This window comes from Terrapene carolina, unplaced genomic scaffold (assembly GCF_002925995.2).
Source record: "Terrapene carolina triunguis isolate 2854851 unplaced genomic scaffold, T_m_triunguis-2.0 Scaffold66, whole genome shotgun sequence".
In the NCBI taxonomy this organism is placed as follows: domain Eukaryota; kingdom Metazoa; phylum Chordata; order Testudines; family Emydidae; genus Terrapene; species Terrapene triunguis.
Window position 1 is genome coordinate 29,599,225 of NW_020664417.1, and position 17,340 is coordinate 29,616,564.

General features: G+C 48.0%; 1 protein-coding gene across 2 annotated transcripts in view; it reads right to left on the reverse strand.

Annotated features, from left to right (window-relative positions):
* Window positions 1-16,809, reverse strand: part of NAF1 (nuclear assembly factor 1 ribonucleoprotein) — a 78,092-nt gene extending 61,283 nt beyond the window's left edge. For both annotated transcript variants that reach the window (XM_024213324.2, XM_024213323.2), the window contains exons 1-2: window positions 16,542-16,809; window positions 5,660-5,801 (exon numbers count right to left, since the gene is read on the reverse strand). In XM_024213324.2, coding sequence (XP_024069092.1) covers window positions 5,660-5,801; window positions 16,542-16,750 — 351 coding nt within the window. In that variant the 5' untranslated portion in view covers window positions 16,751-16,809. The remainder of the gene's footprint in view (window positions 1-5,659; window positions 5,802-16,541) is intronic.
* Window positions 16,810-17,340: the final 531 nt, after the last annotated feature.

A 17,340-nucleotide genomic window follows, 5' to 3' on the forward strand; every position in this document is an offset into this window, starting at 1 on the left:
ATATAAAGTAGATTATGGCTAATTACCCATCCTCATTTTATCAGAAAGATGCCAGTTTTAAATATCTTAATTAGAATTTAGTTCTTATCTTGAAATAGGGAGTAATAATTACAGAACTATTTAATGAGTTTGTACCATTTATGAAACTCAGGAGCAAAGAAAGAAACAATTAGATTCACATCAAGATGTTTCATCTGCAGTACTTAGAACAGAACTGTAATTGCAAGCACACAACAAAATATAAAAATCCATATCAAGTTCTGTTATCCACCAAACAATTCTCATTAATATGAAGTGAGAAGCAGGATAGTCAGCATAATCTTTGAATCCTTTGGGAGCTTAAAAAGAGCCAATACATTTGGGAGGGCCAAAACTTACTTTTCCAAGGTTTGATAAGCTCTACAAACATTTTAAAATAATTTGTAAAACTTGCAGAATGCATTCAAGTTTTATGAGTCCCACATTTGAAAGAAAGATTTAATTTAAAAAAAAACAGGGAAATCTGTATGACACAAATGGTGAAGAAAAACACTAACAAATACTTCCTGATTAGTGACAAATTGCTTTAGAGAACCTTCTGATGGACCTAATTCAACTATGAACTGAAAATATATATATATACACACACTCATATTTTGAGTTGTGTGAACTTCTCTTAAGATGATCTTATGTAATATACTGAAATGTCTCTGAAAATTCTGAAATAGTAAACAAGCTTGTAATTTATACTGAATGTTAATTATAAATAGTCTATATTTCCTCTAACAAGTCTGTCTATGACTGACTCATTATGACGTGAAAAACCAATAAATAAGTACGGACATACTAGCTCAGACCAAGGTCCATCTAGCCCACTTCCATGTCTTCTGACAGTGGTGGGTGCCAGATGCTTCAGAGGGAATGAACAAAACAGGGCAATTATTGCATGATGTATCTAGTCCCACCTTCTGGAAAACAGAGGCTTAGGCAGGGCCGGTGCAAGGATATTTTGCACCCTAGGTGAAACTTCCACCTTGCGCCGCCCCGCCCCACCGCAACATCGGTTCATTGAGGGGCAAATCCCAACAACCCTTTATAGACCCCAAGGGCCAGCCTGCCCAGGGGCCAGCCGTGGCCAGGGGCTGCTCCCCAGACCAGGTTCTCCCCTCCCCGCCCCCTGAACTCCCCTGGAGGGTGCACAGCCTCTCTGTGAGCCCTCCCCACCCTACCCCAGCAGCCCCCGCCCCGAGTCCACTCAGTGGCTTTGCTGGGCTTCGGCCGCTGCAGCAGCTCGGCAGGGAGGAGCTGCCTTCTGGGGGCTCCTGCAGCAGATGCATGTGGGCAGAGGCACCCGTGCGTCCCCCCTGCTCCCCCCTCACCGCGCTCGGGCTCTGCCGCTCCCGGGAGTGCGAGCCGCCGCTGCTGCTGCCCCTCCCGGAGCAGGCTCAGGGCCCTGCGCCCTGGCGGTGGCTCACATGCCCAGGAGTTGTAGAGCCCGAACGTAGCGAGGGAGGACCTGGGGGGCGCACGGGGGCCTCTGCCCACATGCATCTGCTGCAGCCTGCAGGAGCCCCCGGGGCGGGCGCCAGGCCGCAGCCTGGGCAGGAGGGGCAGGGGACGCGGCTGCTCCCCGCTAGCGGTGCCACCGCCTTTGCAGGGCTCCTGCCCCCCTGCACCGCGCCAGCTCCTCCATGGCTGGGGCTCACCGCCTCCACAAGCCAACGCTCACCGCCTCCACAAGCCAACGCTCCGGAAGGCGGCTTCTCCCTGCCGAGCCAGGGCACCGCTTTTTGGCGCCCCCAGGGCCATCCTTAGGATTTATGGGGCCCTATGCACTATTATTAAACTGGTGCCCCTATGCCCGACGGCAGACTGAGCTTGTAGCCCGGCGGAGGCGGAGGGACAAGGCAGAAAGAATAACAAGACGCCCAGCCCGCCTCACGGTGGCGGAGAGTCACAGTTCCCCGCAGAGACCCCTGTACCCTCTTCCTCATGCAGAATGGACATGCAGAAGGTACCTAATTAAAAGCACTAAAATTGGGAATAAAAAAAAATGTCAGTCACAGGTTTTTTGATATGCCCTGAAGTTTGTCAGACATTTATTTGCAAAAACTTTGTAGTAAGGGTGAGTCAGCTGTCTTGCTGAATACGACATTAAATATTATGGAATACATGATGCAACTCTTCTCTGTTTTACATTTTCTTAATCAGTATTTCTAAGCTGATTTTATATTTTAAATGTACTCTTAAGCCTTCATAAAGTAATCATTCCAGATTACTACATATTTAACTCACTGAAACGGATATTATTTTAAATTAATCAGTCACAGAGGTTTAGTGTGTTCATAACAATGTTCATTGCTGTTAGAAAAAGGGAACACTAATGTACTGTGTGAGATCTCCATAACAATACACATGTTTATGAAATTTCACCAACTTTAAAAAATATGTTTCCAAAGATTTTAGGCATAACAAAGGATTTTATATCTTACTAAGGTACTGATTTGTTTAAAACTAGTTCATCAGATAGTCAGAAGTAAAGAAAGGGAAACTCTTTGTCCAGCTATCTGGAAGCAAAGGGCTGTTGCTTCCTTCAATGGGTGGGGAGAAATGGATGGACAGAAAGGACAGGAAGACTTTGGAAGTAAGTTTTTTTACTATAGTAATTAAAATGTGTATTTTAGATAAGGGTGGTCTTTTGAAGAATTTATTTAAAAAACCATATGTCTGAAGATCCAAGCATTTAAGGCTAAAGATGATTGTGCATCTAAAAATCTATGCAAGGATATTTTAGAGATGTGATTTTACAATCTTCACCAACTCACTAATGAAATATTTTTAAAGCAAATTTTACACTAAGGTCCTGTAGACTGACATGTTCTGAGTAAATATTACAGTCATGCACAACTGTTTTTGTCAGTACATTCAGAAACTGACAGATACCTGGGGGTTGGCAAATGCCTGTTAAATGTCTTCATTACCCCTTGAATGGCTCTTTAACAGTTTCAGTGTTGTGCTAATAGGTCTGGCAGGCTGGAGACTTTTTCTCTTAACTGCTAGATCCCCTTCCCAGGAAGACTCAGAGCCTGCAGGAAGGGTCAGAACAGGGATAGAAAAACCAGGAGGGTGGACACTAAGACCCAGTGGTGCCCCAAATTTTCAGGTGCCCTACCCAGCTGCTTATACCTGAGGACGGCCATGGGCGCCCCCAACCACTTGCCACCCTAGGCCACTGCCTAGTTCGCCTAGTGGTTGCACCGGCCCTGGGCTTAGGGACACCCAGAGAATGGGGTTGCATCCCTGACCAGATGAGGGACATATCCTCTATGAACTTATCTAATTCTTTTTAAAATCTAGTTATACTTTTGGCATTCACAATGTCTCCTAGCAATGAGTTCCACAGGTTCACTGTATGTTGTCTGAGAAAGTACTTCCTTAGGTTTGTTTTAAGCCTATTAATTTTGTTGGGTGAGCCTTGGTTCTTGTGTTATGTGAAAGGGTAAATAACATTTCCTCATTCACTTTCTCCACATCATTCAGGATTTTATATATTTTATAATATACCTCTATTATATCACCCATAGTCATCTTTTCCAAGACAAAAAGTCAAAGTCTTTTAAATCTCTCCTCATATGGAAGCTGCTCCATACCTTAATAATTTTTCTTGCCATTCTCTGTACTTTTTCCAATTCTAATATATCTTTTCTGAGATGGGGTGACCAGAACTGCATGCGGTATTCAAGCTGTGGGTGTAGCATAGATTTATATAGTGGCATTATAATATTTTCTGACTATCGATCCTTTCCTAATGGTTCTTTATATTTATATAGTTCTGTTAGCTCTTTAACTGCCATTGTACATTAAGTGGATGTTTTCAGAGAACTATCCACAATGACTCCAAGATCTCTTTCTTGAGTGCTAACCGCTAATTTAAGCCACGTCCTTTTGTATGTACAGTTGGAATTATGTTTTTCCAGTGTGCGTTACTTTGCACTTGTCAACACTGAATTTTATCTGCCATTTTCTTGCCTAGTCACCCATTTTAGTGAGATCTCTTTGTAAACTCTTCATAGTCAGCTTTGAACTTAACTATCTTGAATAAATTGGTATGGTCTGCAAACTTTGCCACCTCACTGTTTATCCCTTTTTCCAGACCACTTATCAGTATGTTGAATAGCACAGGTCTCAGTACAGATCCTTGGGGGACTGCACTATTTACCTCTCTCCATTCTGAAATTGATCATTTATTCCTACCCTTTGTTTCCTGTCTTTTAACCAGTTATTGATCCATGAGAGGACATTCCCTCTTATCCTGTGACTGCTTACACTGCTTAAGAACCTTTGGTAAAGGACCTTGTCAAAGGCCTTCTGAAAGTCCAAGTACACTAAGTCCACTGGATCACCCTTGTCCATGTTTTCTGACCCCCTCAAAGAATTCTAATAGATTGGTGAGGCATAACTTCGATTTACATTTCCCCAATATATTGTATTCATCTATGTCTTTGATCATTTTGTTTTTTTTACTATAGTTCAAGCAATCTGACCAGTACTGAAGTTAGTCTTGCCAGCCTATTATTGCCAGGATCACCGCTGGAGCCTTTTTTTTTTTTTTTTTTAAATCCACATTACATTAGCTATCCTCCAGTCATCTGGTATAGAGGCTGATTTAAGTGATAGGTTACTGCAATAAGTAGTTCTGCATTTTCACATGTGTTCCTTCAGAACTCTTGTGTGAATACCATCTGGTCCTGGTGACTTGTTACTGTTTATCAATTTGTTCCAAAACCACCTTTCCTGACACCACAATCTGTGACAGTTCCTCAGATCTGTCACTAAAAGAGAATGGCTCAGGTATGGGAATCTCCCTCACATCATCTATAGCAAAGACTGATGCAAAGAATTCATTTCTCTACAACAGCCTTGCCTTTCATGTGTGTTCATTTACCACTTTGATCGCCCAGTGGCCCCACTGATTGTTTAGCAGGCTTCCTGATTTTTATATACTTAAAATAGTAATGCTGCTGGTTTATTTCTTTTGCTAGTTGCTCTTCGAATTCTCTTTTAACCTGCCTAATTATATTTCTACTCTTGACTTGCCAGAGTTTATGTTCATTTCTCTTTTCCTCAGTAGGATTTCACTTCCAATTTTTAAAGGATGTCTTTATCTCTAACCACCTCTTTTACTCTATTTCACCATGGTAGCATTTTTTTGGTCCTCTTACTGTTTTTCTTTTTGAATTATTTGGGGTATACATATAGTTTGAGCCTCTATTATGGGTTTTTTAAGTTTCCATGCAGTTTGCAGGCATTTCACTAGTGACTATTCCTTTTAATTTCCATTAACTAGCCTCCATGTTTTTGTGTAGATTTCCTTTTTGAAGTTGAATCCCACTGTGGTGGATTTCTTTGGGTTTTTTTCCCCCTAAGAGGGGGGGGTCCATTTTATTACGATGGTTGCTATTACCGAGTGGTTCAGCTATATTCACCTGTTGGACCAGATCCCATGAACCACTTAGAACTAAATCTTAAATAATCAACTAATCAGCAAGTGAGAGCCATAAACCCATTGATCATTTTATTTTAAAAAGTGACTTTACAAAAGCTGTAAATATATTAAGTTTAATATATTTAACACAATAACTGAAAAATGTTGGAAAGGTAGTTTTCATAATATACTTACTTCAAGAGGCAATTCATCTTTTGTTTTAACATGGTAAGATGCGTTATCGTTTCCATTTTGCTGACTATTACTTTCAGCAGATCCAATTGAAAGAGAACATGAAGAAGAGGAGACAGAAGATGAACTATCAGAATCCGTATCACTACAGAAGACAAAAACAGGAGTTATAAACATCTGTGTCTTTTTGTAAGAAAACTCCTATGCTACAGTAAAATAAAAGACGTAAGGATTATACTTTAACCTATTATCCTTGGATAACTTAAATAAAGGCACAACACAAGATTAGGCCAGTTACCAGCAATGGAACAAAACCGCCATCTTTCTTTGTTTGTAAGCTTACTGGGTCTATGAGTGTTTACATAGTCCTGACTGAGGCCCCATTTTACTAGGTTTCCTGAATGCCACTGTAATAAAAATAATAATTGTAAACAAAATAAGTGTGTGTATGTGTATACACACACACACACACACACACACACACACACACTCATTTTATGCAAAGATATTGTGGTTACAAAAAATTTAAATTTATGTGGAGGTGTTTTATGTGTCCATCGCGATGTCACCTGAGCATATGACAAAATTAAAACTTATTAGTTTAAACTATCTGCTACAGAGTACACAGCCATCATTCCTGTACAACCAACAAAAACATTAACATAGAATCTAGCCCGGTCAAGCAAATACTCGCTCCAAAAGATACATTTTGCACCATGCTCTGAAGGTAAATAATTCCTAGCCCTTACAGCAGGCCTGCACAACATGCGGCCCGCGGGGGCTCACTGTGCGGCCCGCCGGCAAGTGGCGTGGGGAGCTGCCGGCTTCACCCCCTGCCCGGGGACAGAGCCGACCTCAGAGCCCCGCCCGCGCGTACCGCGCTCCGGCCGCTGAGAAACGCGGCTTCCAGGTTTGCCCCCTGCCGGGGGGAGAGGAGGGGGCCAACCTCACAGCCCCGCGCATGCGCACTGCGCTCCGACCGGCCGGCCGGCCGGCGAGAAGCACGGCTGCCGGGTTCGCCCCCTGCTGCGGGGAGCAGGAGGCCAACCCTACAGCCCCGCACGTGCGCGCAGCGCTCCGGCCGGCAAGAAGCGCAGCTGCCGGGTTTGGAGCCCCAGGCCCTTTAAATAGCCCCCCGAGCCCTGGGATAGCGGGGGGGCTCAGGGGCTATTTAAAGGGCGGGGCTCCAGCTGCCTCTACTGCACCCCCTGCCCACACCACCCCGCACCCCCTGCCCTGCCCGCAGCCAGCCAGCCCCACACATGCCCCAGCCCCACACCCCCTGCCTGCAGCCAGCCCCTGCTCCACCCCCTGCCCTGCCTCCAGCCCCGCACCCCCTGCCCTGCCCGCAGCCAGCCCCTGCCGCACTCTCTGCCCACAGCCAGCCCCTTCCGCACTCCCTGCCCTGTCTCCAGCCAACCCCTGCCGCAGCCCCCTGCCGCAGCCCCCTGCGGCCCTGCCCGAAGCCAGCCAGCCCCACACACACCCCTGCCCGCCCCAGCCCCACACACACCTCTGCCCTGTCTCCAGCCAACCCCTGCCGCAGCCCCCTGCGGCCCTGCCCAAAACCAGCCAGCCCCACACACACCCCTGCCCGCCCCAGCCCCACACACACTCCTGCCCTGTCTCCAGCAAACCCCTGCCGCACCCCCCAGCCTGAAGCCAGCCAGTCCTGCACTCCTCTGTCTCCAGCCCAGCCAACTCCGGCCGCACCCCCCTGCGGCCCTGCCTGAAACCAGCCAGCCCGCCCCATACCCCCCTGTCTCCAGCCAGCCCCGCACCCCTTGCCCTGCCTGCAGCCAGACCCTACCTCCAGTCAGCCCCTGCCCTGCCTCCAGCCAGCCCCATGTCCACTGGTGCCCTGCAGTTTCCAGGACAGGAACCCTGCACACCTGCTTCAATGAGGGGGGCAGGGAGCAGCTGGGACCCACACATGTGCACACCACTAGGGTGACCAGACAGCAAGTGTGAAAAACCAGAACAGGGGTGGGGGGTAATAGGAGCCTATATAAGAAAAAGACCCCAAAATTGGGACTGTCCCTATAAAATCGGGACATCTGGTCACCCTAGGACACCCCCAGGGAGTGGCGGGGACCCACACATGTGAAATGGAGCTCATTAATAACCGATCAACAGCATATATAAACACAATGTACATAATATATAATTTTATTATTTATATAGTTATGGAAAGTAAATAATACATGGAAGAAATGAAAGGCTTTTTTTTACATGTTTTTTTTTCTTCTAGTCATCCCTGCTGGGGCCCCGCCAAAAATGTTCGAATTGGGCCCCACACTTCCTAAAGCCGGCCGTGTGTGTGTGTTTGTTTTGCACCTGCCCTGCCCTGACTGCTGCCCCCTTCCCTGGTCCAGGGACCTTATCCCTCCCCAGCCCCTATCACACTGCCCCCACCCCCAGGGCTCCCTGCGGCCCCCTGTGTTTGTGTGTGGGACAGTCACATCCAATCCCTTCACACTGCTCCCCTTCCCCCTCCCCGGCTTAGTTCATACCCCCAGAAAATCCCTTCAAACTGTCCCCCTTTTCCCCTCCCCTTATTTCATGGGGGGATGACGAACCGAGCGGGCGGGTGGGCAAGTAGTGGCGGTGAGGCTTTATACTTGGGGGTAGGTGAGGAGGCGAGCGGCGAGTCGGTGGCTGGAAGGAGGCATCCATTTTCAGTATTTTAATTTTTGGTACTGCTGTGTGCAGTAATATAGTGACCCCTGGGGGTTAAAGAGGGGTGTAATGGTGGGGCCGAGCAGGGAGGGGGCGAGTCCTATTTTACTGCTGTGATCTGGTAACCCTATGCGCGCCGTTTCTTTCCCCCTCTACAGGCTTCCACACACTGTCAGTGCCTTGCTAGTGTGCCACGCGCCGTGAGATATCTCTTCTCTTTGTGTGTGACTGAGTGTTTCCCTTGTGTGTGAATTTATTCAACAAAATCTTGAGCTTCATAATGGCTATCATGAGTGAAAAGAAAAAGAGAAAAATAGAATCAGAGCACAGAGTTTTCAACACTGAATGGACAAATAAATACTTATGTACTGTTTCCAAAGACAAAATACTGTGCCTTGTGTGTCGCGAAACGTTAGCCGTTCCGAAAGAATACAACCTTCGGCGGCACTTTGAAACGAAACATCCCAATCTCGCCAAATTGAACCCAAATGAAAAAATAATTAAAGCAGCCAGTTTAGTGAAAAACCTTAGTGGAGAACAGCAAATTTTCAAGAAAGTGAGCACTGAGAACGATACAGTTACTAAAGTAAGCTTTCAAATTTCTAAGGAAATTGCTGCTGCTGGGAAATGCTTCACAAAAGGCGAGTTTTTAAAAAAGTGTATGTTGATTGCTGTATCTGAGTTATGTCCAGAAAAGAGGGGAATATTTGAGAATGTCAGTCTATCACGCATGACTGTACAGAGAAGAATAGCTGACATTTCTACTAATCTAAGTGATCAGTTAAAGCAGAGAGTCAGTGAATTCTGCTTTCACTCCCTAGCTATGGATGAAAGCACCGATTTAAAAGACACCGCCCAACTTCTTATTTTTATTAGAGGTATTGATAAAAACTTTGAAATTACTGAAGAACTTGTTGGCATGTGCTCCATGATGGGTCGCACAACTGGAAAAGATATCTCCAGTGAAGTGATAAAGTGCATGAATGATAAGTTGGGAGTAGATTTCACAAACTTGGTGGCCATTTCTACTGATGGTGCTCCAGCTATGTGTGGAAAAAATGTTGGAGCAGTTACTCTTCTTGAAGAATTTATCGGGAGACAAATAACCAAACATCACTGCATTATACATCAGCAGGTTTTGTGTAGCAAAGTCTTAAAATTTGAGCATGTAATGTCAGTGGTAGTTTCCATTGTAAACCTCATCCGTTCTAGAGGACTAAAACATAGGACATTTCGAGCCTTTCTTGAAGGGGAAGACGCCGAGTGCAGCGACTTAATCTACCATACGGAAGTGAGGTGGTTGAGTCCAGGAAGAGTGCTCCAGCGTTTCGTTGCTTTGAAAGAAGAGATAGCAAAATTCCTAGAAAATGGGCCAATAAAATTCCCGGAGCTTGAAAATGAGTCCTGGAATCAAGATCTCTTTTTCTTTTGTGACATTACAGCACACCTGAATGATCTCAACATTCAACTTCAGGGAAAACATCAACATATATTTCAAATGTGTGCAGCAGTGAAAGCTTTCAAAATGAAATTGAAACTTTTCAGAAGTCAGCTGTCAAAAGGTGAAATGTGTCACTTTCCCACTTGTGCACAGCGTATCCCTCAGAACAAACACGCCGAGTTAGGAGAAAAATACGCAAAGCACATCAATCTTTTGATTGAAGAATTTGACAGAAGACTTACTTTGTCTAAAGATGATGACATCCAGTTGAAGCTGATTGAAGATCCCTTTTCTGTGGATCCAGAGGAAGTGACACAAGATTTGCAGTTGGAGGTTATTGAACTTCAATGTTCGGCAGTTTACCGAAATAAGCACAGAGAAAGCAGCCTGTGGGACTTCTACAAAAGTCTGCACCATGAAAAATACAAGAATCTTATTGAAGTTGCCCTGAAAACGTTCAGCATTTTTGGAAGCACTTACATATGTGAACAAACATTTTCCATCATGAACATGAATAAAAACAAGCAACGTTCTTCTCTGACTGACGACCATTTGGAAGACATTATGAAAATATCCACTTCAAATATGACCCCCGAATATGACAAGCTTGTTGCCGAAAAGAGATGTAATATCTCTCATTAAATTTGCAAGATAATCATGAAAAGTACAAATGTTTTCTTTCAACGGAACAGGTGTTTTTCATTTTTCCATGATTCATAAAAAAAATTAAAATAATTTTAAAAATTGTTTGCTTTAATTGAAAAATTCTTAATAAAGTATCACACCCTCTCCCCCCCCCCCCCCCCCCAAAAACCCTTCCTTTTCGGCCCACCCCTGTTTCGGCGGGGCGGCGCTGGGGAAGGAGGGTTTGTTTCCACGGTGCGGGCAGCGCTGGGGTGGGGGATGTGTTTCGGGGGGGTGTAGCAGGGCGGTTACCCCACTCCTGCCCTGAAGGGCTTAAAACAGCCTTGGGGGAGGGCTGTGGCAGGGGAAAAGCTGAGCTGATTGGGGAAGCCTCTTCAGCTGGGCCATGCCACAATCAGGCCCCAGCTGGCCTGTATAAAAAGGCTGTGAGCCAGAGGCCCAGAGGAAGTCTCTCTCTGCTTGTAGAGAGAGAGAAGGGTCTAGCTGCTAGGGAGTTGAGCAGGGTACTGGGAGTGGAGCAGGGCTGGGGAAGGCTAGAGGAGCTGGGGAACTCCAGCCTGGAAAACCCCCAAGCTGCGGACCTAGCTAAGGGCCTAAGACCGGTACCAGGGCTGCAGAGGGGCAGCCCAGCTATAGAGGGAGGCAGCAGGTCCAAACCCAACCTTGCCTGTGACGAGTAGCTGATATACTGCAGTCTACCCCAGGGCGCGGGGGCTAGTTAGTGACTGGCAGTAGCCTTATACTGAGGTGAGTTGGGGATTAGAGGATTGGGGGTTCCCCAGCGAGAGGAGACCAAGAGCCAGAGTGTGGGGGTATTGCCAGGGGGCAGCACCCCAGATCAAAGGGCACCGGGGTCCAGGAGGGACACAGCCAGCGGCAGTGGGACACCGGCCTGCAGAGGTCGCTCCAACGGCTGGATGAGCTAATTCCCAAGAAGACCAGCAGGAGGCGCCACCGGGGTGAGTCCTGCTTGCTTACACGGGGGCTGGGCAGGGATGGGGTTCGGCGGGGCTGGGTGGCGCTGGGGGCGGGGCGTGTTTCAGCACGGCCGGGGGGTTTCGGCCCTCAGCTATTTTCTTTGGAGTAATATGGCCCTCGCCGCTTTACGAGTTGTGCAGGCCTGCCTTACAGATAAGGAACAAGTTTCACAGCCAATGACAACCCCTTGAAAATGGTCTCTTTTTACCCTGCAATTATGCATTTAGAGATTTAACAATTTCATCTGTCACAAAGGTACACAGGGCACGAGAAGTCTTTAAGGTAGCCAAGTCCTAAACCATTAGGCTTTATAGGTAAGAAGCAACACCTTGACTTGCACAAAGAAGCAGTCAAAAGGAAGTACCAGTACTTCACACAACACAGTCAACCTGTGGAACTCATTGCCAGGGGATGTTGTGAAGGCCAAAACTATAACAGGGTTCAGAAAAGGACTAAATAAGTTCATGGAGGATAGGTCCATCAATGGCTACTGGTCACGGATGCAACACCATGCTCTGAGTGTCTCTGGCCTGTTTGCCAGAAGCTGGGAGTGGATAGAACACTTGATGATTGCCTATTCTGTTCATTTCCCCTGAAGTACTTGGCATTGGCCACTGTCAGAAAACAGGATACTGGGCTAGATGGACCATTGTTCTGACCCAGTATGGAAGTTCTTATGTTCTTGTTCCACTGAGCAGACAGGCTCCCAGGTTCTGTATTAAAGTTTCTGAGCCATCTTCAAAGATTGCTGCAGTGAATTCAGGGCTCTTAGTCCTGCAGGTTGGAAAGGTATGTCTGAACATGGCAAGGTCTGCTATTAGGGAGAGCAATCAACTGTAATCAGAAATTGTCCAAATTACTTCTCCCCCCAACTCTCTCAAAGTGCAGTTTCATTGCATTCTCAAAATCTATCTTCTAGATCTGATAGAAGAGACAGAGCAAAGAATCAGCAGCAAACTATGGTACTACATCTTAGGACTCTTTGCAATTTCCCAAACATATACTAAAAGGAGAGTAACAAAATGGAATCTCTAGGAAGCTATTATAGAGCCTTAAAGGGGGATTAGCAATATCAATCCTCCAAGTTTCTTCAAAAAGGAAAGAAAAAAGCCACTGCAGAACCAAACTAATTCAGACATATCAGCAACACCTCAGTCAAGAGTAACGAAAGCTTTTGATCGCGCTCGTATCTGGTTGTGCAGAAAGGCCTAATCAACTAAGGCATCTACATCTAATAAATAGATCAACCTACCTTCATCAGTGAAGGTCATGAAAAAATTCACACCCTGCACAATGTAGTTAGGTCCACCTAACCCCCACTATAGACACAGTTAGGTCAACAAAAGAATTCTTCCATGGACCTAGCTACCGCCTCTTCCGGGAGTCAATTTACCATAGGGATGGAAAAATCCCTTCCATCACTGAGTAGGCGTCTACACTTCAGCACCATAGCTGCATCACTGCTGCTGTAGCACATGTATAGGGTGACCAAACTTCCCATTTTTAAAGGGACAGTCACGTATTTAAGCCCTCCTGCAGGTGTCCCGACTTTTTCTTACAAACGGGCAAATTGTCCCGTATTTTCTGTCTCTCCTCCTCTCAATAATGGTGGGTCCTGCTGCTGGCCAGATCCCTGCTTGCCAGCCAGCCGCCAACTCACCAGCGATGGGGGGAAGGGGAGTTGTTTCCAGTGGCAGATGATGGGTGTGGGTGTGCAAGGCTGGTGGCAGGGCAAAGCTGCAGCACGCAGGGGCGGACGCTCCCCCTGCTGGTCCATGAGCACAGTCCCCGCTGCGTGCCAGCTCTCGGCCAGCAGAGCCTCGCCCCCGTCCTGTTCCAGGCCAGCACTGGCTGCGTGCTGTGAGCTGCGGTGGCTGGTGAATGCAGGCAGGCACCAGGTGGCGGATAATTATATGTCGCCTCTGCTGCCCACCCATCGGTCCAGTACATGCTGCCCCTCTTGCTGTCCTCTCCCTTCTTTACCCCTTCACACACCCCTCTCAGCCCCGCTGCTTCTCCATATCCTCCCCGGCGGGGTGCGTCCTGCTCCCAGAGCTGTGCAGAGAACCAGCCCCTGGTCGGAGCACTCAGCTCACTAACAGCCTTGCCAGCAGGCTTCTTCCCTCCCCTCTGCGTCTGGCTGGGCTGGCACCGCAGGAAAGCCCAAGACCCTCCAGGCCAGGGCACTGGCCAGGAGGAGCCAAGCCCTGCATGTGCTAAAATCCCATACAGCACTGTCGCAGGGTAGACTCTCTGCGCCTCAGCTAAGCTCTGGAGTGGTGGTGGTGGGGGGGGGAGAGAAGCAATTTCCAGCCTGTTTGCACCCCGATCCTGCAGGCTCCACAGCACCCTCTTCACCTGTCCCCCTCCCTGGGTCCTGCCCCCAGGGAGCGTGGGGCTGCTTCATCCCATAGGCACCCTCACCTGCTGAGCCACCTCTCTGGCTGGGTTTGCTGAAGCCCCTGCAGTCAGGTTCCTTGGGCCCTGGTGCACAATGCATCCCTAGGGCTTAACCTCTTCCTGCCTGCGCTGTAGCCAGAGACGGCTGGGTTACGTGGGTGTTAGCTGCCTTTCGACACTGTGCAGGCAGGAAAGGACAGGAGCTGCTTCCAGCCACACGGGTGGGGGCGGAAGAGATGAGCTTTGCAAAGACAGGGGCCAGATCATCCCTTCCCCTCCTCCTCCTGCCCTGTGGCTGGAAGCAGCTCCCATCCCTTCCCTCCCGCACAGTGCCGAAAGGCTGCTGCTGGCCACATTCTAGTGGGAACCCTGGCAGAAATCAGGGGAGGGAAGCATGTAACCACACACACACACACACACACACACACACACATTGCCTCAGGAAGATGTGGTGCCAGGTACCAGGTGAGGAGGGTCTGTCCCAGTGGCCCAGCCAGACGTGGAGGATGGAGAGCGCCGGGCAGGGAGGGTCTGGTCAGGTCGGTCACTCCCCCCCCGGACATCTGTGTAAGAGAGCTGTACCGGAGTGAGTGAGTGTGTGTGTGTGTCCCCTCCCTGTGGGGGCAGGGAGGGGATGTCACCCCTCCCTGTGCAAACCCTAAAGCCTTAAAGATAAGGTAAATAGGGGCTCAGTCAATTTGACATTAATTTGAACGTTTGTACTGCATAGTTATGATTGATTGCCATTGAAGTCACTTGAATACGAGTAATTTTACCAGGTGTCCCGTATTCAGCATAGGGAAATATGGTCACCCTACACATGTAATGTAAACATAACCAAACGATACTAAAGCTCTTTACTTGACACCAGAGACACAAGCTTGGAAGTCAGAGGAATCCAGATGAAGCCACACCTGCAATGCACGGGCCTTCTCTGTCTCCCTTGCCCCACCTCACCCCCAAGGATACATTCAAGACATACATGTGCTATCAAGTTTTTTGGTGTCAAGAGACGACTTCTTGAGCAAAACCTGACCCACCACTTGCTTAAGGTATTTTTCTTTTAATAACGGACCCTCAACTTCTGCATTAACCTTTACCAGACATAATTCTATGTAAGTTTTTATATCACACTCATCACCATGGTATCTGAGCACCTTCCAGTACTGCATTAAGAAACATGATTACACATCTGTCACTGGTCTCTCATCCTCTCCCCAGAGGGAAAAGAATGTGTTGAGGAATGTCTTATTTTGGTAGATTTTTTTTTTTTTTAAATATACCTTTTTTAAGAATATACCTATTCTTATGTTTTTATATTAGAAAAGGCAAGTCAAAGAAATGGGCCTTGCACTTCAAATGGAAAGTGATGAGGTCTGTGATGGTCCTTCATTTGGGGGGGGGAGCTCATTCCAGTGTCTTGGACCATCCCCCGAGAATCATTTCTGTGAGGGACACAGAACTTTTACTCTTGTTGTTGAGAGTTCCATTATGCAAGAGGAGAAGGTAACTGTTGACCACAGTCTTTGTCTCGGGCTTTTAGGTGGTTTTTTGGAGATCTTGGACCCATAAAGTGCTCTAAAGATAAGGACTGAGACCTTGACTCAAAATTATATCGGAAGAGCAGAGAGCTATGATGAGGTCAGCTATGATGCTGAGGATATGCATTGCAGTGTTTTGTTCTAGATAGTGTTTCTTAAGTGCCAAAGGCTTCATGCCCAGGTATATTGCATTGCTGCAGTCCAGCCAAGAGGTGACAAAGGCATGAACAACTAAGGCCAAGTCTTTGTACGCCAGGATGGGATGGAGAAATAGAAATATTACTCATGACTGTATCCAAGTGTGCATCTTGTAGTTAGTAAGTTGCAGCTCCTCAAGCATGCTCAGGACCCTAGCATACAAAATCAACAGGACAGCATATTTATCTCCTGATAGTGAATCTATAGTCAAGTCAGTCTGATCTGACTTAGCCACAAAGTATATGGAAGATTCCGCTCACCAACTGTACTACACTTCTGCTCACATCTGTACTTACAAAGCGAGTCTGTTCTCACTTACCTTTCATACCCCAAAGAACAGTTCTGCAAGCCTGGCCTAGATACATTTTTATCCTTCACTATAGCTTCAGCATAGTTATGTAAGTTAGAAGTCCCCTAAATCAACTCTTTCAAATTTGTTCACCATGATCCACCAATACTAGTGCAAAAGAAACTAGTACAGTGGTTGAGGGCCCATTGTTAAAATTATGACTCCCCATCCACGCACCCACCCCACAAAAAGTAGAAATTAGGGTTTGGCTTAAAACGACAGTTGATACCAATAACCTTGACAGTTAACAACCTGCCTTGAATTGTACGTTGACTTAATTTTCACATTTTCAGCAAGTAATGCTTAGTTCTCCTCCCTTTCCACAGAGAAGACAACACCTGTTGGACAAGGCACAAGAGCACATCCAGAGGGCTGCTGGGGGAGAAAGCCAGTATAACCATAATCACTGAAATACACATCAATGGGGCAATGATATTTTCCTGATGGTGGAGACTGGCAGGCCCAGGTCTGCTGGTCAGCGCTTCCCCAAGCCGCACAAGGGTGAAACTGACAAGGGTGAAACTGACAAACCCTCCGCTCAGTTTCGCGACTGCTCCTGCCAACCCCGAAACTGACCGGAGCTGTGAACGCCACCAGCGGCCGGCACAGGGGACGAGGAGCAGGGAGCGCAGGGGACGAGAATGGGCTACGCACCTGTCCGAGTCGTCACTGCTCTCCCCTGGCTGCTCCTCCTGCAGGCCCTGAGCGCCGGGGGCTCCTCCAGCCGCAGGCGCCGAGGCCTGGCCCGGCTCCTCGCTGCCCCCGGGCTCCTCCTGCCCCGGCTGCGGCCCCGCTGTGCTGGGACTCCCCGGAGCCCGCCCGTTATCAAACTTCAGCGTCTCCAGCTGCTCGACCACCTCCATCTGCCCCCCGCCCGTCCCCCACTGCAACACCGCGCGGCGAACGGCCACGCTGCTCAGCCTCGCCCCCCAACACTCCTTCCGGCTTCCTCTACACGTGCGCAGGGGTCCGGACCTACTCTCTGGGCGGCCTCAGCGGCACCAGCGCGCATGCGCATCCCGTCCGCGGGCGGGCTCGCGTTCCAATTCGCCCGGTCTTATTGTTTTCTGTGTGCGCATGTGCAAAAAAATTAATACTAAAAATAAAGCCGGCGAGTCCACGGGAGAAGCTGCTCCCCGAGGAGCGCCAGTTCTTCCTCCCCGCTCCTCCCACTCCCCTGGGCGCTTGTGGCAGCCGCAGGCAGGGGCGGAGGAAGCAGTGGAGTCAGGGGCAGTGGGGGCAGTGGGGTGGGTGCTCTTTGGAGGAGTGAGGTACGCTACTGAGACTCAGCAAGGAGAGTTTCTGCCTGCGCCCCAGTCTGATCTCAGGTGCCCTGGTGGCCACTCCAGCCCCTCCAGCTTCCGCTCTCACTTCCACCCCCAACAAGTATTTGCAGTTTACAGGAAATGATGCGCAGGAGTAGAAACATAGATCAGCGCCAGCAATATTTCCA